Raw genomic sequence first — 17,441 nt, forward strand, 5'->3', positions numbered from 1 at the left:
AGGTACTGCCTGGCCGGGCTGCCCGTGGGGTACCAGTTCAAGAACATCACCAACGCCGAGGTCAACAATCTGCTCCTGGAGGACCTCATCATCTGGACCAACTACGAGATCGAGGTGGCTGCGTACAACAGCGCCGGCCTGGGGGTCTACAGCATGAAGGTGACCGAGTGGACCCTGCAGGGAGGTAGGCAGGGATGGGCAGGAGTGGGCAGGGATGGGCAGGGACAGGCAGGGACAAGCAAGGGTGGGCAGGGTTTTGGTGGGCACCCCGATAGCAACAGGTTGTGCCATTGGGGTGATGGGGATGGGTAGCAGGATGTGAGGGTCCCAGGGAGACTGGGATGTGCTGGGGATGGGTGACCAGGGGCTACAGAGCCCAGCCGGGGGCATCACCCTGAGGTCCTGGGGGGCTGTCACCCAGATGATGAGGAGGACCTTGTGGAGCTTGAAGCCACTCTGAGCTGTCCCTTCATCCCACAGTCCCCACGGTGCCCCCAGGGAATGTGCAGGCCGAGGCCACCAACTCCACCACCATCCGCTTCACCTGGAACCCCCCCAGCCCCCAGTTCATCAACGGCATCAACCAGGGGTACAAGGTGAGGGGCAATTCCCATGGTCCCTCCGAAGTTGGGGCAGCTGGGAAGGGAAAGCTCCTTGGTCAACCTTCACAAACTGTCTTGGCTCCTCCTTGCCAAAATCCTGGATTTTAATTGGATATGTCCTGACCGTTAAAATAATATTTACTGTTATTTAACACTTGCATGGGCTCGGAGTCTCCCATGCTCTGCAATTAATTCCACATTGCAATTAATTCAAATTTACATTAATGAAATTGAATTAAAACATTAAACTTGTGTCTTAATCCACTCCGAAGAAGTTCGGGAATTTAATTGCCGCTGGATGAGATAACCAGCGTGAGCAGGATATTTAACATTCTTATTAAATGCCACTTAGTATTTTTGATTAGTATTTTTAGGGCCTAATTAGTGTTTAATTAAGTTGCTACAGGCTATCTCGCACAATACCAATTAAATGCCCAAACATCCCTCCTGGATGCGGGCGATCCCGCGCCGTTATCGACGGAGTTAATCACAGCGCACGCTCCGTGAGAGGCATCTCATTGATATTTAATCAACTCTGAATTAACGCAGGGAGGCCGGGGGGTGGTGCCCCGAGGATGGTGTCTGTGGTACGGATGTGTGTGCACAGGCAGCACCCTCACCCCGGCTCCTTCCTCCCCGCAGCTCATCGCGTGGGAGCCGGAGCACGAGGAGGAGGCGACGGTGGTGACGGTGCGGCCCAACTTCCAGGACAGCGTGCACGTGGGATACGTGGCGGGGCTGCGGAAGTTCGCCGAGTACTTCACCTCGGTGCTGTGCTTCACCACGCCGGGGGACGGCCCGCGCAGCCCCCCCCAGCTGGTGCGCACCCACGAGGACGGTACGGGCGGGCGCTGCGTTCCCGCGGGACGGACCCTGCCCACCCTCGGGGCGCCCCCGGGGAGGGGGGAGCGGCCCCCACCCACACGGGCCGCTCGGTCCCACTGCCGGGCCCCGGGAAGCCCCGTCCAAGGGCAACCCCCTCCACGCTTGCTCCTTGTGGGTTCTGTGGGTGCTAAGCCTGGGTGTCTTTGGGCAGTGCCTGGCCCCGTGGGACACCTCAGCTTCAGTGACATCCTGGATACATCCCTGAAGGTCAGCTGGCAGGAGCCGCTGGAGAAGAATGGAATCCTGACAGGTAAGGGAGCACCAGCAGGTACTGACTCCTGCATCAGTTCCCTTCCCACTCTGTAGCATCTCTCCTTGGTCCCCTTCCCACCCCACAGCATCTCCCCTTTATCCTCTTCCCATTCCACAGCATCTTCCCCTAGTCCCCTTCTTACCTTGGTCCTCTTCGCACCCTGTAACATCTTCCCCCGATCCTATTCTCACCCCACAGCATCTCCCCCTGTTCCCATTCCCACCCCACAGCATCTCCCCAGTGTTCTCTGCCCACCCCTGGCCCCGCTCAGCCCCTCAGGGTGGGCAGTGCAGGGGGCTGACCCAGGGGGTGCATTCCAGGCTACCGGATCTCGTGGGAGGAGTACAACCGCACCAACACGCGGGTGACCCACTACCTGCCCAATGTGACCCTGGAGTACCGCGTCACCGGCCTTACCGCCCTCACCACCTACACCATCGAGGTGGCCGCCATGACCTCCAAGGGCCAGGGCCAGGTCTCCTCCTCCACCATCTCCTCGGGGGTCCCCCCAGGTGAGGTCGGCGGCGCGGGGATGCCGGGGGGGTTGTGGGTGGTGTTGGGGGGGCGAGCAGCCAGTGCCACCCATCCCACCCTGTCCCCACAGAGCTCCCCGGTGCCCCCACCAACCTGGGCATCTCCAACATCGGGCCCCGCTCTGTCACCATCCAGTTTCGCCCGGGCTACGATGGCAAAACCTCCATCTCCCGCTGGCAGGTGGAGGCACAGGTAACGGGGGGTTCAGCAAGGGGGAGCGAGGGGGTGCTGGGGGGCAGCTCACCCCACTCCCATCCCACAGGTGGGCCAGAATGGTGAGGCTGAAGAGTGGGGGCTTGTCCACCAGCTGGCCAACGAGCCCGACACCCGCTCCATGGAGGTGCCCAACCTGAAGCCCTACACCTACTACAGGTGAGTGGCCAGGGCGGGGCTGGGGTGTCATCCCTGGGGGAACAGAGCCTTCTCGGCCCCTGCTGTGACCCCCCTCGGTGTCTTCTCTAAGGGACCAGAGCCGTCTTGTTCCCCACCATGAACCCCCTCAGTGTCTTCCCCGGGGCACCAGAGCCCTCTCAGCCCCCACCATGACCCCTCTCTCCTCTCTCAGTTTCCGCATGCGGCAGGTGAACATCGTGGGCACCAGCCCCCCCAGCCTGCCCTCCCGGAGGATCCAGACCCTCCAAGCCCCCCCTGACATGGCACCTGCCAACGTCACCCTGAGGACAGCCAGTGAGACCAGCCTGTGGCTGCGCTGGATGGTGAGTGGGGTCTGTGCCCTACGGGCGTGGGGATCACAGGGACTGGAGGGGGATGGAGGTGGGATAGCTGTGGGACATCAGGAGTGATGGTGTCTGTCTCTGCCAGCCCCTCCTGGAGCAGGAGTACAACGGGAACCCCGACTCCGTGGGGTACAAGATCCGGTACGCGCGCGCGGACGGGCGGGGGCAGCCGGCGGTGCACGTGATCCGCGACCGCGTGGAGCGGGAGTTCACCATCGAGGACCTGGAGGAGTGGACCGAGTACCGGGTGCAGGTCCAAGCCTTCAACGCCATCGGAGCGGGGCCCTGGAGCCGCTCGGTGCTGGGACGCACCCGGGAGTCAGGTACCACTGCCCACCCCGTGGCACTGGGCAGCCACCCCGGCCGATCCGGCCACTGACCCTCTCTGTGACCCCCCTGCAGTGCCCTCCTCCGGCCCCAGCAACGTGTCAGCACTGGCCACCTCCTCCAGCAGCTTGATGGTCCGATGGAGCGACATTCCCGAGGCCGACTGCAACGGCCTCATCCTGGGCTACAAGGTGAGCTCCTGTCTGCAGCCCTGCCCATCCCCTGCCTGTGCCCTGCAGCCTCATCCACAACCTTGGGAAGCATGGCTTTCCCTGGGGGGAATCACCCTGCACACTGCCGGGTCCCCAGTTGTGCCACTCTGCCGAGCTGGTGCCCACAGGTGCCAGCCTTGCCCGGCCGTGTCACACGGGGTCTGTTGCAGGTGATGTACAAGGAGAAGGGCTCAGAGGGCCGTGCCCAGTTCTGGCTGGCAGAGGGCAATGCCTCCCACAGTGCTCAGCTGACCGGGCTGGGCAAGTACACGCTGTACGAGATCCGCGTGCTGGCCTTCACCAGGATCGGCGACGGCACGCCCAGCCGGCCCCCCGTCCTCGAGCGCACCCTGGATGACGGTGGGTGACAGCACCTGGGTGGGCTCGGGGGTCCCTGGGTGCCTAAGGTCATCCCATCGTATCCCATCCTGTCCCTGTACCTTGGGGTGATCCCTCTCCCTCTGACCAGGACACCCAGGGCTCCCATACCCAGGAGATGGGATCTGGCACTTTGCCCACACTCGTGAGCTCCCTGGTGAACCCGATCTCTCCCCCTCCAGTGCCCGGGCCCCCCGTGGGGATCCTCTTCCCCGAAGTGAGGACCACCTTGGTGCGGCTGGTCTGGCAGCCGCCCGCAGCACCCAACGGCGTCATCCTGGGTAGGTGGGGAGCCATCTCTGTCATGCCATGCTGGGATGCTCTGCAGAGGGGTTCAGAGGTCCTGTGGGAGCAAGAATCGGTGTGGGGAGGCAGAGACCAGCTCCCTGGGATCCCCTGAGCATCTCGGAGCACTCAGGGCTGGAGTTCCCCACTTGAATGTCGGTCCCTGGGTGGGTGTGAGGGAGCCAAACCCCCAGTGCTGTCCCTGTGTGCAGGTTGGCATGGAGGGAGTGGCACAAGAGGTGGCCCAGGCTGGTGTCCCCTCCCCAGCCCCACCATCCCTCTCCCTTGCCCTCAGCCTACCAGGTCACCCACCGCCTCAACACCACGGCGGTGAACGCGGCGGCCGTGGAGGTGCTGGAGGCGAGTGCCCGGCAGTTCACGGCCACCGGGCTCCAGCCCGAGGCCACGTACCTGTTCCGCGTCGCGGCGCAGACCCGCAAGGGCTGGGGGGAGGCGGCCGAGGCCCTGGTGGTCACCACCGAGAAGAGAGGTAACGCTGGGGGGTGCGGCCCGGGGTGGGGGGCTGTCTGTGCCCACGCAGTGCTCCCAGCCCCCTGCCTCCCCCAGCCCGCCCGCAGCCCCCCGGGAAGCCGCTGGCACAGCAGGAGGAGGTGCGGGCACGCAGTGTGCTGCTCTCCTGGGAGCCGGGCAGCGACGGGCTCTCCCCCGTGCGCTACTACACCGTGCAGAGCAGGGAGCTGCCCGACGGAGAGTGGGCTCTGCACTCCACCGCCGTCAGCCACAACACCACCGCCTTCGTCGTGGACCGGTGAGGGGGCTGGGGGTGACGGGGAGCTGGGGAGAGGATGGGGGATGCTTTGGGTAATTTGCCTGTGCCTCAGTTTCCCCATCTGATGAGAAGTGCTGGCCTTGTGGGGCGGCTCAGGGGGTCACCTGGTGGCTTCACTGTCCCCATCCTGCTCTGCTCCCCCCAGGCTGAAACCCTTCACCTCATACAAGTTCCGCGTGAAGGCGACGAACGACATCGGGGACAGCGAGTACAGCGAGGAGTCGGAGTCGCTCACCACCCTGCAGGCGGGTCAGCACAGGCTGCACCTCCTGGGGCAGGGAGAGGGGGTGCCCCGCTGCCCACGGAATTCCTCCTGTGCCCAGGGCATCCCCCCTGCCCTGGGCATCACCGGAGCCTCACCACTCTGTTCTCTCCCACAGCCCCTGAGGAAGCTCCCACCATCCTCTCCATCACCCCGCACACCACCACATCGGTGCTCATCCGCTGGCAGGTGCTGTCCCCTCTGCCTCACGGGGTGTCACAGGATTGACCTCCTGGCCCCTTGGGAGGTGGCACTGGGGCGTTCTGGGGACAGCCACCTTGGGGTGCCAGGGAGCCCTGGGTCAGAGCAGCCCCTCACTGTCCTCCCTCCCCATGCAGCCCCCGGCCGAGGACAAGATCAACGGGATCCTGCTGGGGTTCCGGCTGCGGTACCGGGAGCTGGTGTACGACAGCCTGCGCGGCTTCACCCTGCGCAGCATCGGCAACCCCAGTGCCACGTGGGCCGAGCTCACCCGTGAGTGCCCATGGCCCCCCAACCCTGGGGACGGGGGTCTGGGGGTGACCCGGGGGTGGCAGATGGGGGACGGGGCAGTGCAGCTTCCTGTGCACCCTGGTCTCTCCTGGGTACCAGGGTCAGGCTGTGCCCCTTGGAGTTGTCACCGGGTCCCTGGTGCCACCAGGTCCGTGGTCTCTAACATGCCTGTGTGCTGTCACTGGCTCTGTCCCACTGTGCACAGCCCCCGTGTCCCTGTAGCTCAGGTGTCTGTACCTAACACGGGGGTCTGTGTAATGTCCTGCTGTCTGTCTGGGTGTGCTGCTGTCCTCAGCCCTCACAGGGAACACGGTCACATCCACTCTGGGGACAGCAGGGACATGGGTGACAAGGGCAGTGCCTGAGACAGGACCTTGCGCTGTCCCCTGTGGAGACCCCCATGCCCAGACCCAGCTTGTGCCACTCAGGGGATGGGGCTGGAGGATGGAAAGGCTCCTCAGTGCTGTGACAGCCCTGCTGGCACCTGGGGGTGATGACAGGGCCCTTGCAGAGGACCCCTGGCCCACCCTGGGGGGTGGCTGTGCTGTGGTGGGTGCTGGGAGGTGGGGGCCCCCCCATGCCGTGTGTGGGACTAACCTGCTCTCTTGCCCGTGCTGCCCAGCCGTCTACGCCGTGCACAACCTCAGCGAGGTGTCCCTCACCCAGTACGAGCTGGACAGTAAGTCACTGCTCCCCTGTGTCCCCCCATGTCCTCCCCACTGCCACCCTTGTGTGTCCCTCCCCTCCGCCTGCCTGCACTGCGGGATGGACTGGGGCACCCAGGGACCCCTCTGCCTGTCTGCTCCGGTTGCTCCTTGGGGACAACCCCTCTTCCCCAGCGAGGGGGGCTCTGCTGGGTCCCCTGGGGGTAGCAGGACCCCCCCACCACCGCAGAGAGGGCCTTACTCAGCCCTTGTCCCTTTCCCCCAGACCTGAGCAAGCACCGGCGCTACGAGATCCGCATGAGCGTGTACAACGCCGTGGGAGAGGGGCCCCCCAGCCCCCCCCAGGAGGTGTTTGTGGGGGAAGCAGGTGAGTCCCTGTGGGGATGGCCGGGGGCTGTGGGGAGGGGGCTCTGCTGCCCTGGTACCCCACACTGCCCAGCGAGGCAGTGCACCCCCCACGTCAGCGTTGGGGTTCCCCTCCCTGGTCCCGGCTGGGCGGTGACATCTCCCCTCCCTCGCCGCAGTGCCCACCGGAGCGCCCCAGAACGTGGCTGTGCAGGCGGCCACGGCCACCCAGCTGGATGTCACCTGGGAACCGCCACCCGTGGAGAGCCGGAACGGGGACATACAGGGCTACAAGGTACCTCCTGGCAGCCAGGAGGGGCTCGGGGACACGGGGGGCTCTGGGGAGCTGCTGCGTTCCTGGTGGGCTCTGGGTGTCCTGGGAAAAGCTGGGAGGTGCGTGAGTCTTGGGAAGGGATTCTGGGAAGATGCTGGGTATCCCGAGGAGATGCCGGGTGTCCCATCCCGGTGCCGAGCGGCGGCGGGGCGGCAGGTGGCGCCGTCGGCCGTGGAATGTGGCCGGGATGCACCGGGATACATCGGGATGCAGCCGGGATGTGTCGGGATGCAGCCGCGATGATGCATCGGGTTGCTGCCGGCGTGCAGGGCTCTGTGGGGTGTTTGGGCACAGCAAAGGGCTGGGTGGGTTGGATCCATGCGTGACCCAGGTCCCCATGCCCTCTCCTGCTGCTCCTGCAGATCCACTTCTGGGAGGCGCAGCGGCAGAACGAGAGCGCGCGGGTGAAGACCCTTTTTCTGCCCGAGAACGGGGTGAAGCTGAAGAACCTGACGGGCTACACCTCGTACTGGGTCAGCGTCGCCGCCTTCAACGCCGCGGGAGACGGGCCCCGCAGCCCCCCCGTGAAGGCACGGACACAGCAGGCAGGTGGGGCCCGTGGCACAGCCCCCCAGGCTCCGTGGGGAGCTGTCTCCATGGGCGGGTGTCTCCATGGGTCCGACTCCAGGGATTCCCCTTCATCCCAGCTGCACCCCAGCTCCTGCAATCCCGAGCAGAGCAGCCCTGGGCTCACCCTGGAGGGTTTGTGGGTTGGGGGCACGCGGAGATGAAGGTTTAAGCTGAGTTTTGAGAAGGATGAAGGTCTGGGGAAGAGAGACAAGGAGATCTCAGTCCCCCATGGAAATGGCAGGGTCTTTGCTGCAGAGGGGATGGGGCACAGAGGGGTGTGAGTTGATTGCCGCCGTTAGGGTGGAGGCAGGAGAGGGACTGGCTTGAGCTGGGAGTGTCCCCTGGGAGCTCTGAGCTGGCCCTGCTGCTCTGCCCCCTCACAGCCCCCAGTGCCCCCGGGTCCATCCGGTTCAGCGAGCTGACCACCACGTCTGTGAACGTGTCCTGGGAGCCACCACCGCTGCCCAACGGCATCCTCGAGGGCTACAGGCTGGTCTACGAGCCCTGCACGCCCGTGGATGGTGAGGGCTTGGCTGGACTGTGCTCGGGGGGCAGCTGGGAGGGCTCTGGGGGGGACCCAGCTCAGCCTCCGTCCCCACAGGTGTCAGCAAGATCGTGACGGTGGACGTGAAGGGGAACAGCCCCCTGTGGATGAAGGTGAAGGACCTGGCCGAGGGGGTCACGTACCGGTTCCGAATCCGGGCCAAAACCTTTGCCTACGGGCCGGACGTTGAGGCAAACATCACCACGGGGCCTGGGGAAGGTACGGGGGACGTGGGGGGGATGTGGTGGGGTCAGGGAGAGATGTGATGGGGACTGGCATAGCTGTGTGCCAGTTCATGGCCCCTCCCTCAGCTCTGCTCTGGGTCCCCAGGTGCCCCCGGCCCCCCCGGTGAGCCCTTCATCTCCCGCTATGGCTCGGCCATCACCATCCACTGGTCGAGCGGGGACCCCGGCCAAGGGCCCATCACCAGATACGTCATCGAGGCCCGTCCCTCAGGTACTGAGCTCCTCTGCTTCCCATCCACACCTCGATACCAGACGTGCCCTGAGGTCAGGAGAGAGGGAAACTGTGGCAGGGAGTGCTGACCTGTCCCAGGCCACCTGACAGGCTGGGTTGGGGATTAGGACCCAGTGTCTGTGGGTTGGCCATTTGCTGATCCATGAGGAAAAGACTGTGGAGCGGGGCTGGTGGAAAGGGCAGCGCCCAGAGGGCACACGGTCCTGGATGGAGGCACATCAGCCCCTCGCCCTGGGGTGTCCTGCAGAACCAGCCCTTCCCTCCCAGCTCCCTTCTCTCTTCCAGACGAGGGGCTCTGGGACATCCTCATCAAAGACATCCCCAAGGAGGTGACCTCCTACACCTTCAGCATGGACATCCTCAAGCAGGGGGTCAGCTACGACTTCCGTGTCATCGCCGTGAATGACTATGGCTACGGGACCCCCAGCACTCCCTCCCCCTCCGTGTCAGGTGGGCAGCACGTGGGTGTCCTGGGGGGTTGCTGTCTCCCCTGTGCCAGAGGGAGGGCCCTGGTGTTGTTCTGTTCTCATGGCCATCGCTGAAAGCCATCCCCTGGCTCCTACAGAGTCCCAAATTCCACTGTCAGCACTCCCCTTCCAAAGCTCCCTGTTATCCCCTTACCACGTGCATCCAGGTCTTATAAAATTCCCCAAGGGACCCCGTGCCCTGCAGTAGGGTCTGCACATCCAGACTAGTTGTCCCCCACGCCTATCCCCCTCTGACCCTCCCTGCTGTGCCCCAGCCCAGAAAACCAACCCATTCTACGAGGAGTGGTGGTTCCTGGTGGTCATTGCCCTGGTGGGGCTCATCTTCATCCTCCTCCTCGTCTTCGTGCTCATCATCCGCGGGCAGAGCAAGAAATACTCCAAGAAGTCAGACTCAGGTGAGTGTGGGAGTGTGCTGGGTGGTGACAGGACCCTCCAAGTGCCAGCCCTGATCCCATGGGAGCCTCCTGGGGGTCTCCCTGCCTGCCTCTGGGGTCTGAGTGGAGCGGTGGGAGCCTCCCTTCCTGCCTGCCTTGGGAACAGCTGCCCCAGGGAGCCAGTGACACATGATAAGGATGCTGTGGCCTTCCCAGAGCACACTGGGAGCTAAAGATTAAATAACTGACTTGTCCCACAGTCAGCTGCAGAGGCAGGGCAGCCCGGGGGCTTGCAGAGGTCACTGGGATTAGCTAAACACAGCTCTGTTTTCTTAGCTCTATCAAGGGCTCAAATTGTGGGGAAAATCCAGACCTCCTCGCTAAGCAAACAGCCCCAGAGCTGAGAGCTGCAGGCACTGGGGCAGCTCAGGGGGCTGAGCCAGGGCAGGCAGGCTGGGCATGGCCCATGGCACTGAGCACACAGGGCTGGCACCTCCCGGCTGTGGTCACTCTGGAGCCAGCACAATTCCTTCTGGACCGTTCTCCAGCCCCCCTGTGCAGGGTCCAGACCCGCCCTGTGCTGTGCTGTGCTGCCTGGGGAGGGTCTGGGAGAGGCTGAGCATCCCATCCCCCAGGGAACAGCTCCAAGGCGACCGCCCTGAGCCACGGGGAGATGGTGAGCCTGGATGAGGGCAGCTTCCCTGCCCTGGAGCTCAACAACCGGCGCCTCTCCGTCAAGAACTCCTTCTGCCGGAAGAACGGCATCTACACCCGGTAGGGACCCCCCACCACAGCCCTCTCCCCACACGGGGGGACTGTTTCACTCGTCGTGTCCATTCCTGCTCCATCGTGGGATGGGCACAGGGCTGGGACCCCCGGGGGTGACCCTGTTCTGCCCCATGGCCCCTGAAAAGCTGGGACTCCCTGAGACCCTCTGGATCATGGGATCAGGGGTTTTTTGGGGGAATTGGCCAACCAGCTTAGGGATGGTCCCTGAGCCTGCCCTGGGAGTCGGCTGGAGTTGTCCCCAGGTGGCACAGCCCCGAGGGGAGGGGACACACGCTGACCCCCTGCCTGTCCCCGAGGTCCCCACCCCGGCCCAGCCCCGGCAGCCTCCACTACTCAGACGAGGACGTGACCAAGTACAACGACCTGATCCCCGCCGAGAGCAGCAGCCTCACTGAGAAACCCTCCGAGGTCTCCGACTCCCAGGTGAGCACCCAGGGCTGCACGTGGGGATCCACTGGGGCAGGATGGAGGGTGCTGGGAGCCCTCCCTGGGCATCAGCCCTGCGCTCTGCCTGCCACGAGGCAGATCCTGGTGCTCATTCAGGAATAGCAATGCTGCTCCTGCCCCATCCTGCTTTTCAGGGAGCAGCATCCCCATGGCTTCGTGGCACGGAGCCTGAGCAAAGCTGGCCCAGCCCCCGGCCCGTGTGCTGGGGATGTGACACCGTGGGGGGCTCACGGGGCTGCTGGGGACAGGGGCTGGGGGACTGTCCCGCTGCCCGGTCGCTGGTGGCAACGTCCGTGGCTCTGCCAAGTCCACAAAATGCCACCTTTGTCTTGTCCCGGAGCAACGGGCAGCTGTGGCCGGGCAGGAGCGTGGCCATGGGAGCTCCCCGGGCAGGCAGCACCAGGGAGGCCATGGGAGCATCACCCCCAGGATAGATCCCGGGCGGCATCTCAAAAGACGAGGCTGACACCCAGGGGAAGGTCTGGGGGTCCCCGGGGCTGTCCCCGAGCAGGAGGGGACTGTCCCCAGGGGGGCCCCCCCTTGCTGCCTGCACCGGCTGTTTCCTTGGCAGATGCCAGCCCCGCTCCCTGCGGCCCGAGCGGGGCTCGAGTGGCTTTTGAGGAGCTGTGAAGAGCGGCGGGAGCTGGCGCTGGCGCGGGGCAGTTCCCACCACCCTCAATGGGCCCTTTGTGCGCCGCCGGGGAAGCTGAATCCAATTACCAGCAGCGCCGAGGCAGAGCCCAAAAACACCCCTCCCGCCAGCCCGGGGGCATTGCAGCCTCGGGGGGGCCCAGGAACCTTTTGTATAAGGTTTTGTTTTGTTTTAGCAAGAGGCAGAAACCCCCCAGTGATGCTGCTGCCGTCCCAGCCTCTAAATACTTTTGGGATGTGCTCGCCAGCATTCCCAAAAGAGCACTGGGAAAGCACCAGGAAAACACTGGGAATCCCAGAATCATTTAGGTTGGAAAAGACCTCTGAGATCATTGAGTCCACTCTGTGCCCGGTGCCCACCTTATCCCCCAGCCCAGAGCACTGAGTGCCATGTCCAGGCCTTCCTTGGACACCTCCAGGAATGGGGACTCCAAATCTCCCTGGGCAGCCCCTTCCAGTGCCTGACCACCCTTTCCATGGAGAAATTCCTCCTGATGTCGCAACCAGAGCCTCCCCTGGCGCAGCTTGAGGCCATTTCCTCCTGCCCTGTTGCTGGTTGCCTGGGAGATGAGGCGTTTGGGGCATTTTGGGGTTTGCAGCTGATGCCTCCACCCCCCCCCTCACTCCCTCATCCTGTGTTTCAGGGCAGTGACAGCGAGTACGAGGTGGATCCCGGGCACCAGAAGGCCCATTCCTTTGTCAACCACTACATCAGCGACCCCACCTACTACAACTCGTGGCGGCGGCAGCAGAAGGGCATCTCCCGGGCACAGGCCTACAGCTACACCGAGAGCGACTCGGGGGAGCCCGACCACGCCCCGCTCTCCAACAGCACCTCCACGCAGCAGGGCAGCCTCTTCCGTCCCAAAGCCAGCAGGACTCCCACCCCCCAGGCCCCCGCCAACCCCCCCAGCAGCCAGCCCGGGACCCTGTACCGCCCGCCCAGCAGCCTGGCCCCCGGCTCCAGAGCCCCCATCGCTGGGTTCTCGTCCTTCGTTTGATATTTAAACGGAAGCAAAAAAAAAAACAACCACCACCAAACGGGAGAGGAAAAAAAAATTGGGAAAAAAAAAAAAGAAGAAAAAAAAAAAGAAAAGCCCCAAGAAATTAAGAGGAAAAAAAAGCGGCGAGGGGGAGAAGGGGAGAGGCCGAAGGGCACCGAGGGGGAGCAGCCTCAGGCCCTGTTGGTGTTGCGCCTTCTCGGCAGCGCTGGAGCAGGAAGTGCTGTCCCCAAGTTGGAGAGCAAACCCAGCTCCCCTCTTTGGCCAAAGCTTCTGCATCGTGGACTCCTCGGGTGAGGTGGGGCAGGGGGTCTGGGTGCACTGGACGTTGCCCTTGGCACCCACCGGGGCTGCCCCGGAGCTGCTGCCGGACTCGCTGGGATCCCGTGGGTGCTGGGGGCTGGGTGAGGGGCCCCTGCTGTGCCAAACCCCAGCCCTTCCACTTGTGGCTCCCCCAGGACGTGGGGACAAGCAGTGACACAGAGACCCCCGACTGTGGAGGGGAAGAGGAGCTCTGCTGATCTTCGAACCTCTGGACATGAACCCCCTGCTCTGGACCCACAAAGCCTTTGGGAGAAGGGGGCACCCCCTGTGCTGGGAACCCAGGGGACAATTAATTCCTTCCCTCGCTTGTGCCTGGCCCAGCACAACCCCGCAGGAGAACCCAGGACTTAACCCCAGGAGAGCCCCGCCGGGGTGCACGTGGTGCTCAGTCCCCCCTGATTTTGCGCCCCGGGGGATCTGGGGAGGACTCAAGTGGGGCAATACAGCAATCGTAGCCCCCCCTTGGCATTTCTGGTGGTTTGGGGCTTTTTAATGGGGTTTTGTGCAGAGGCCTGAGGGCATTTAGGGGTGGCAGTGCCCGGGGGGTCCATGGCCGTGGCCATTTTGGGGGTCTCTGCACAGCAAAGCCCCCGCAGTGCCTATGGGTGAGCCAGCACCAGCCCGGCAGGGCCATGGTGCCCGGGCTGAGCCGAGGGAAATGCCAATAAACAGCCTGAGGATCAGTGTGTCACCTCTCTGTCACCCTGCTATGCCAGAGAACGGGCCAGCAGGATGTGTCTGTGTGTCCCGCTGCCCTGCTGGGCTTGCGTCAGCCCCAGGGCACCAGGGAAGGACGTGGGCAAAAGGTGCCAGAGGTGCTGGGATGGAGCCCAGAAGGGTGCAGGGAGCTGTGGGGGCTGTGTCCTGTGTGTTTCCACCCCAGTGGGATCTGTAGCTGCTGGGAAAGGGGGTTGTGGGACAGGGAAGGAGGGAGGTAGCCCCATTGGTGCTTTGGGCACTTCCAGCAGCAACCCTGCCACTGGGAGTGGTTCACAGCTGCCCTCACTTGTTCTACCCTTCAGGCCTGGCAGGAAAATCCAGGAGACACATTCAGGTTTCATCGCCTGTCACCCCCTGGCAGTGAACGGAGGGGGGCTGGAGCCAATCTGGGGAGGGCTCAGCTGCCAACGGTGCTGCCAAGGCACCAGGTCCATGGCTGGGGGCCACCAGGGCTGTGGGGTCTGCACAGCACCTGGGGCTTAGAGCCCCTGGAAGCCATGAGCCAGGACCCCAACCTGGTGTGGGCAAGGGGCTGCCAGGGGAGCGCTGTGCTTTTGGGGACTGGTCACCCAGACTGCAGCTCCTCCCGGACTGGGGAGAGTTGGGATGCTGTGGTGGCCTCACTGCTGAGCCACAGCCACCATCTGTCCCCTCCTCGGTGCAGGGTGTCCCCAGCCAGTGGGAGCAAAGGGCATTGCTGGTGGGTGACTCATCTGACCTACTTGGGAGCTGGTGCTGAAGGCAGCACAGCACCCAGGGGTGCCTGTGCCCTTCCTGGGCAGCAAAGGGAGCCCCAACACTCCGCTGGTGGAGATGGTGACATGAGGGCAGAGCAGGGCCTGTGTTTGGCTGGACAAATCCTGCTCCTCATTTGCAGCCCAACTCCAGCCCCAGGCATCCCAGCTTGTGCAAGAGAGACCTTCCTCCCACCGGGGCTGGGACACGGAGCCGACGGAGACACCGGGCAGAGCAGGTCTGGGGAGTTGAGCAGCACAGGCGAGTTCCCTGTGTGAGGGATGCTCCCTGTGCAAGGAATGCTCCCTGTGCAAGGAATGCTTCTAGAGCAAGGGATGCTCCTTGTACAAGGGGTACCCCCTGTGCAAGGGACACTCCCTGTGCGAGAGATGCTTCCTGTATGGGAGATGGTCCCTGTGAGGGATGATCCATGTACCAGGGATGCTCCCCATGGGAGGAGCACGTGCCAGCCCCTGTGAGCAGCACTGAGAAGGTCCCCAGACGTGTCCCCCATTGCAGGGACAGCAGGATGCAGGTCCCAGGGCCACCCGCGTGGGGTCTGCGTGTGCTCCTTGGCACGGAGGCAGAGCAGAGCCCAGGCCCCGCTCACCTGCCCTGACCCGGCTCATCCTTGGCAGGGTGGAAGGAGGAGCTGGAGGTGCAGCCACATCCGCGGCAGGTTTGGCGCTGGCCCCGGGCCGGGAGGTGAAGCTGCAGCGCGGCTGTGGCCGCAGCACCAGGGCCCTGTGGCAGCGGCAGCGGCCAAGGCGGGAGGAGCCCTTTGTGCTTGTGGTTTCCCACGGCTGAGGGGTGGGATCCCACATCCCAGCATGGCAGTGAGTTGGCTCTCTGCTCCCCAGGGATGGTCTGGGAGCTGCGCAGGGCACAGAGCCCGGTTTGGGCACAGCAGGGATGGGCTGAGTGCCAGTGGCACGGGCAGGGGCTCTTGCTCACCTGTGCTGCCTCAGTTTTCCCATGGCACGGATGGAATGGGACCGAGCGGGCTGGCAGGGGAAGACACTGAGCACAGCCACCTGTCTGCCACCTTGGCTTTCACCACGCTGCTGTCACAACCAGTGCCTCCCTCCATCCCGGCCCCTCCAGGCAGGTGTGGGCTGCTCGTGCCCATCCCCAGTGCTGCCGGCACTGCCGGCTCTCCGAGCTGCTCCGTGCAGGGGGAGCTGTCGGCACCGATCAGTCCCCGGGGACTGAATTGGCCTTGACATCTCTCCCAGGCGCTGCTCCGGTGGCCTGCGGTTCTCCCAAGGGCAGAGCACCGCTCGCTGTCAGCGCTGGGGGAGCCAAAGGGGGGCACAGGGGACACGCTGCACCCCCAGACCTCTCTGGGCGGATGAGGCAGCGCTGGAGTGGGACCTGCTCCCTGCCCCAGGTGCTACAGGGAGATGTTTATGTACCAGAAACAGGGGCTGTGACCAGTAAAACTGGGCTGTGATTTATCTGAATTTCTTTGTTTTAGAAGCAGCCCTGCAGCCTGGGTTCTCCCTGTCCTCCAGATCTCTCTGGCTCCCCGCCAGCTCCTGGGGCAGAGCCAAGTGTGCCATGTCCCCACCTTTCCCTTGCCCTGGGCCATGGGGACAAGGACAGCCCCTCCTGCCACGCCGGGGGCCAGACGGGACTCGGCGCATCCTCAGAGCCCCACGTGCCCGGGGCACTGCACCGTGCCAGGGGTGGCAGGGAGAGAAGAGCAGAGGACAGACCCAGGTCTGTGCACCCTGTCCCGCAGGTGTGGGTGCACCACACTGAAGGGGTCCCTGTGCCGAAGCTGTGCCAGGGCAGGGGGTTTCCATGGGCGCTGCCAGCCACGGTGGGTCCCTGCAGAAGCCACGCTCCAGGTGGGATCATAGAATCATAGGATGGTTTGGGTTGGAAGGGAACTTAAAGACCATCTTGTTCCAACCTGGAAACCCAGATCTCCTGGGAGAAGCTGGGATGGCTGCATCCCATCCGGGTGATGGTTTCCTGGGTGGGTGGTGAGTTGTGGGAGCTCCTTCCCTGGCACCCAGAGAGAGTGTGCCAGCTGGGGAAGGCAGGGTGAGCCTGCCCACTGCAGGCTCCGACCTGCACACTGCTCACCCCAGTGGCACCCCAAGAGTGCTGAGATACCAGCAGTGAGCAGTACAACCTGCCAGGATTAGCTGGATAACTGCTCACCCTGCTCACCCCTGGGCAAACGGTGGGGGGAAGGGGTGAAACCCCCCGGCTGTGGGTGCAAACTGGTGTCTCTGGTGTTAGTGGGGCCGGTGGGGAGGCTTCTGGCAGCAGCCAGCGCTGGGCCGTGGGGCTGGAGGGATTTGGGGGGGCTGTGGGGGCAACGCCTCGTTCCTGGCACCCTGGGGTGTCCGAGGGCGATCCCCAGCACTGGGGCTCAGGGAAAGCACCCCGCTGGCTCGGCAGTGCCGGCAGACAAAGCTGGCAGGCGCTGATGGCAGGAGGAGGGGATGGAGCTGCTGGGAACTTGGGCGCTTCTCCCTGCCCTGCTTTTCAAAGCGCTTTTCAAGCCTTTTCTTTTTTCTTCCCTGCTTTCAAAAGCTGCTGAGAAGCAGCAAAAGGAACCGGCGGTGGCTGAGGAGGGCGGGAGCGCTGAGCTCCGTGATCCTGAGCCGCCCAGCACCCCGACCTGGCTGCCGCCTCCCCAGGGCCGGATCCAGCCCCGGGCTCTGCGTGGCTGAGGGAGCGTGGAGGGGGCCCGTCTCTCCCAGGCAGTTTTTCAAGTTGAGTGGGTGCCTGCTCTTCCCAGCCGGAGCCAGGCCAGCCCGCGGGAGCCTTCCCGGCGGCTCCCAGCAGCCAGTTGATGTTAATCCCTCCTGACTGCGCTGTCTCAGCCATCTCCCTGCTCCCGTGACAGCATCAGGTGAGGCGAGCAGAGCTGCACCGGTGTCACACCAGCCTTCAACCCTGTCCCCACGCGAGTGGGTCAAGCTGCCGGTGGGGGCTCTGGCAAACCCCCCTCCTCTTCCTCACCCACCAAAAAACCGCTGTTGCATCCAGCGGTGGCTCACAGGGGCCCCCTGCTCAACTGCAGGCTTTGCCTCTTGCCTCAGTTTCCCCACACGGAAAGAAAGGAAAATAAAATTTGCCAAGCAAATGATTTGGGAAAATGGCACTGGAGGAAGCAGCATGGCCTGGGATGGAGGCAGCAGGCATGAGTGAGATGGTGCTGGGCACCCGGGCTGGGGGCAGAAGCTGTGCCCTGGGTACC

General features: G+C 64.1%; 1 protein-coding gene across 1 annotated transcript in view; it reads left to right on the plus strand.

Annotated features, from left to right (window-relative positions):
- SDK2 (sidekick cell adhesion molecule 2) overlaps nt 1–13,424 on the plus strand; it is a 46,340-nt gene extending 32,916 nt beyond the window's left edge. The window contains exons 17-45 of the mRNA XM_017811811.1: nt 3–184; nt 481–596; nt 1,245–1,440; nt 1,639–1,737; nt 2,061–2,252; nt 2,345–2,466; nt 2,537–2,646; nt 2,840–2,990; nt 3,097–3,334; nt 3,414–3,529; nt 3,721–3,910; nt 4,111–4,209; nt 4,509–4,703; nt 4,781–4,982; nt 5,149–5,252; nt 5,384–5,454; nt 5,604–5,739; nt 6,380–6,436; nt 6,688–6,789; nt 6,947–7,062; nt 7,464–7,650; nt 8,055–8,192; nt 8,273–8,434; nt 8,546–8,671; nt 8,978–9,142; nt 9,435–9,575; nt 10,190–10,328; nt 10,640–10,766; nt 12,086–13,424. Coding sequence (XP_017667300.1) covers nt 3–184; nt 481–596; nt 1,245–1,440; nt 1,639–1,737; nt 2,061–2,252; nt 2,345–2,466; nt 2,537–2,646; nt 2,840–2,990; nt 3,097–3,334; nt 3,414–3,529; nt 3,721–3,910; nt 4,111–4,209; nt 4,509–4,703; nt 4,781–4,982; nt 5,149–5,252; nt 5,384–5,454; nt 5,604–5,739; nt 6,380–6,436; nt 6,688–6,789; nt 6,947–7,062; nt 7,464–7,650; nt 8,055–8,192; nt 8,273–8,434; nt 8,546–8,671; nt 8,978–9,142; nt 9,435–9,575; nt 10,190–10,328; nt 10,640–10,766; nt 12,086–12,442 — 4,336 coding nt within the window. The 3' untranslated portion in view covers nt 12,443–13,424. The remainder of the gene's footprint in view (nt 1–2; nt 185–480; nt 597–1,244; nt 1,441–1,638; nt 1,738–2,060; nt 2,253–2,344; nt 2,467–2,536; nt 2,647–2,839; nt 2,991–3,096; nt 3,335–3,413; nt 3,530–3,720; nt 3,911–4,110; nt 4,210–4,508; nt 4,704–4,780; nt 4,983–5,148; nt 5,253–5,383; nt 5,455–5,603; nt 5,740–6,379; nt 6,437–6,687; nt 6,790–6,946; nt 7,063–7,463; nt 7,651–8,054; nt 8,193–8,272; nt 8,435–8,545; nt 8,672–8,977; nt 9,143–9,434; nt 9,576–10,189; nt 10,329–10,639; nt 10,767–12,085) is intronic.
- Nucleotides 13,425–17,441: the final 4,017 nt, after the last annotated feature.

This window comes from Lepidothrix coronata, unplaced genomic scaffold, assembly GCF_001604755.1.
Source record: "Lepidothrix coronata isolate B3197 unplaced genomic scaffold, Lepidothrix_coronata-1.0 Scaffold34, whole genome shotgun sequence".
Classification (NCBI taxonomy): Eukaryota; Metazoa; Chordata; class Aves; order Passeriformes; family Pipridae; genus Lepidothrix; species Lepidothrix coronata.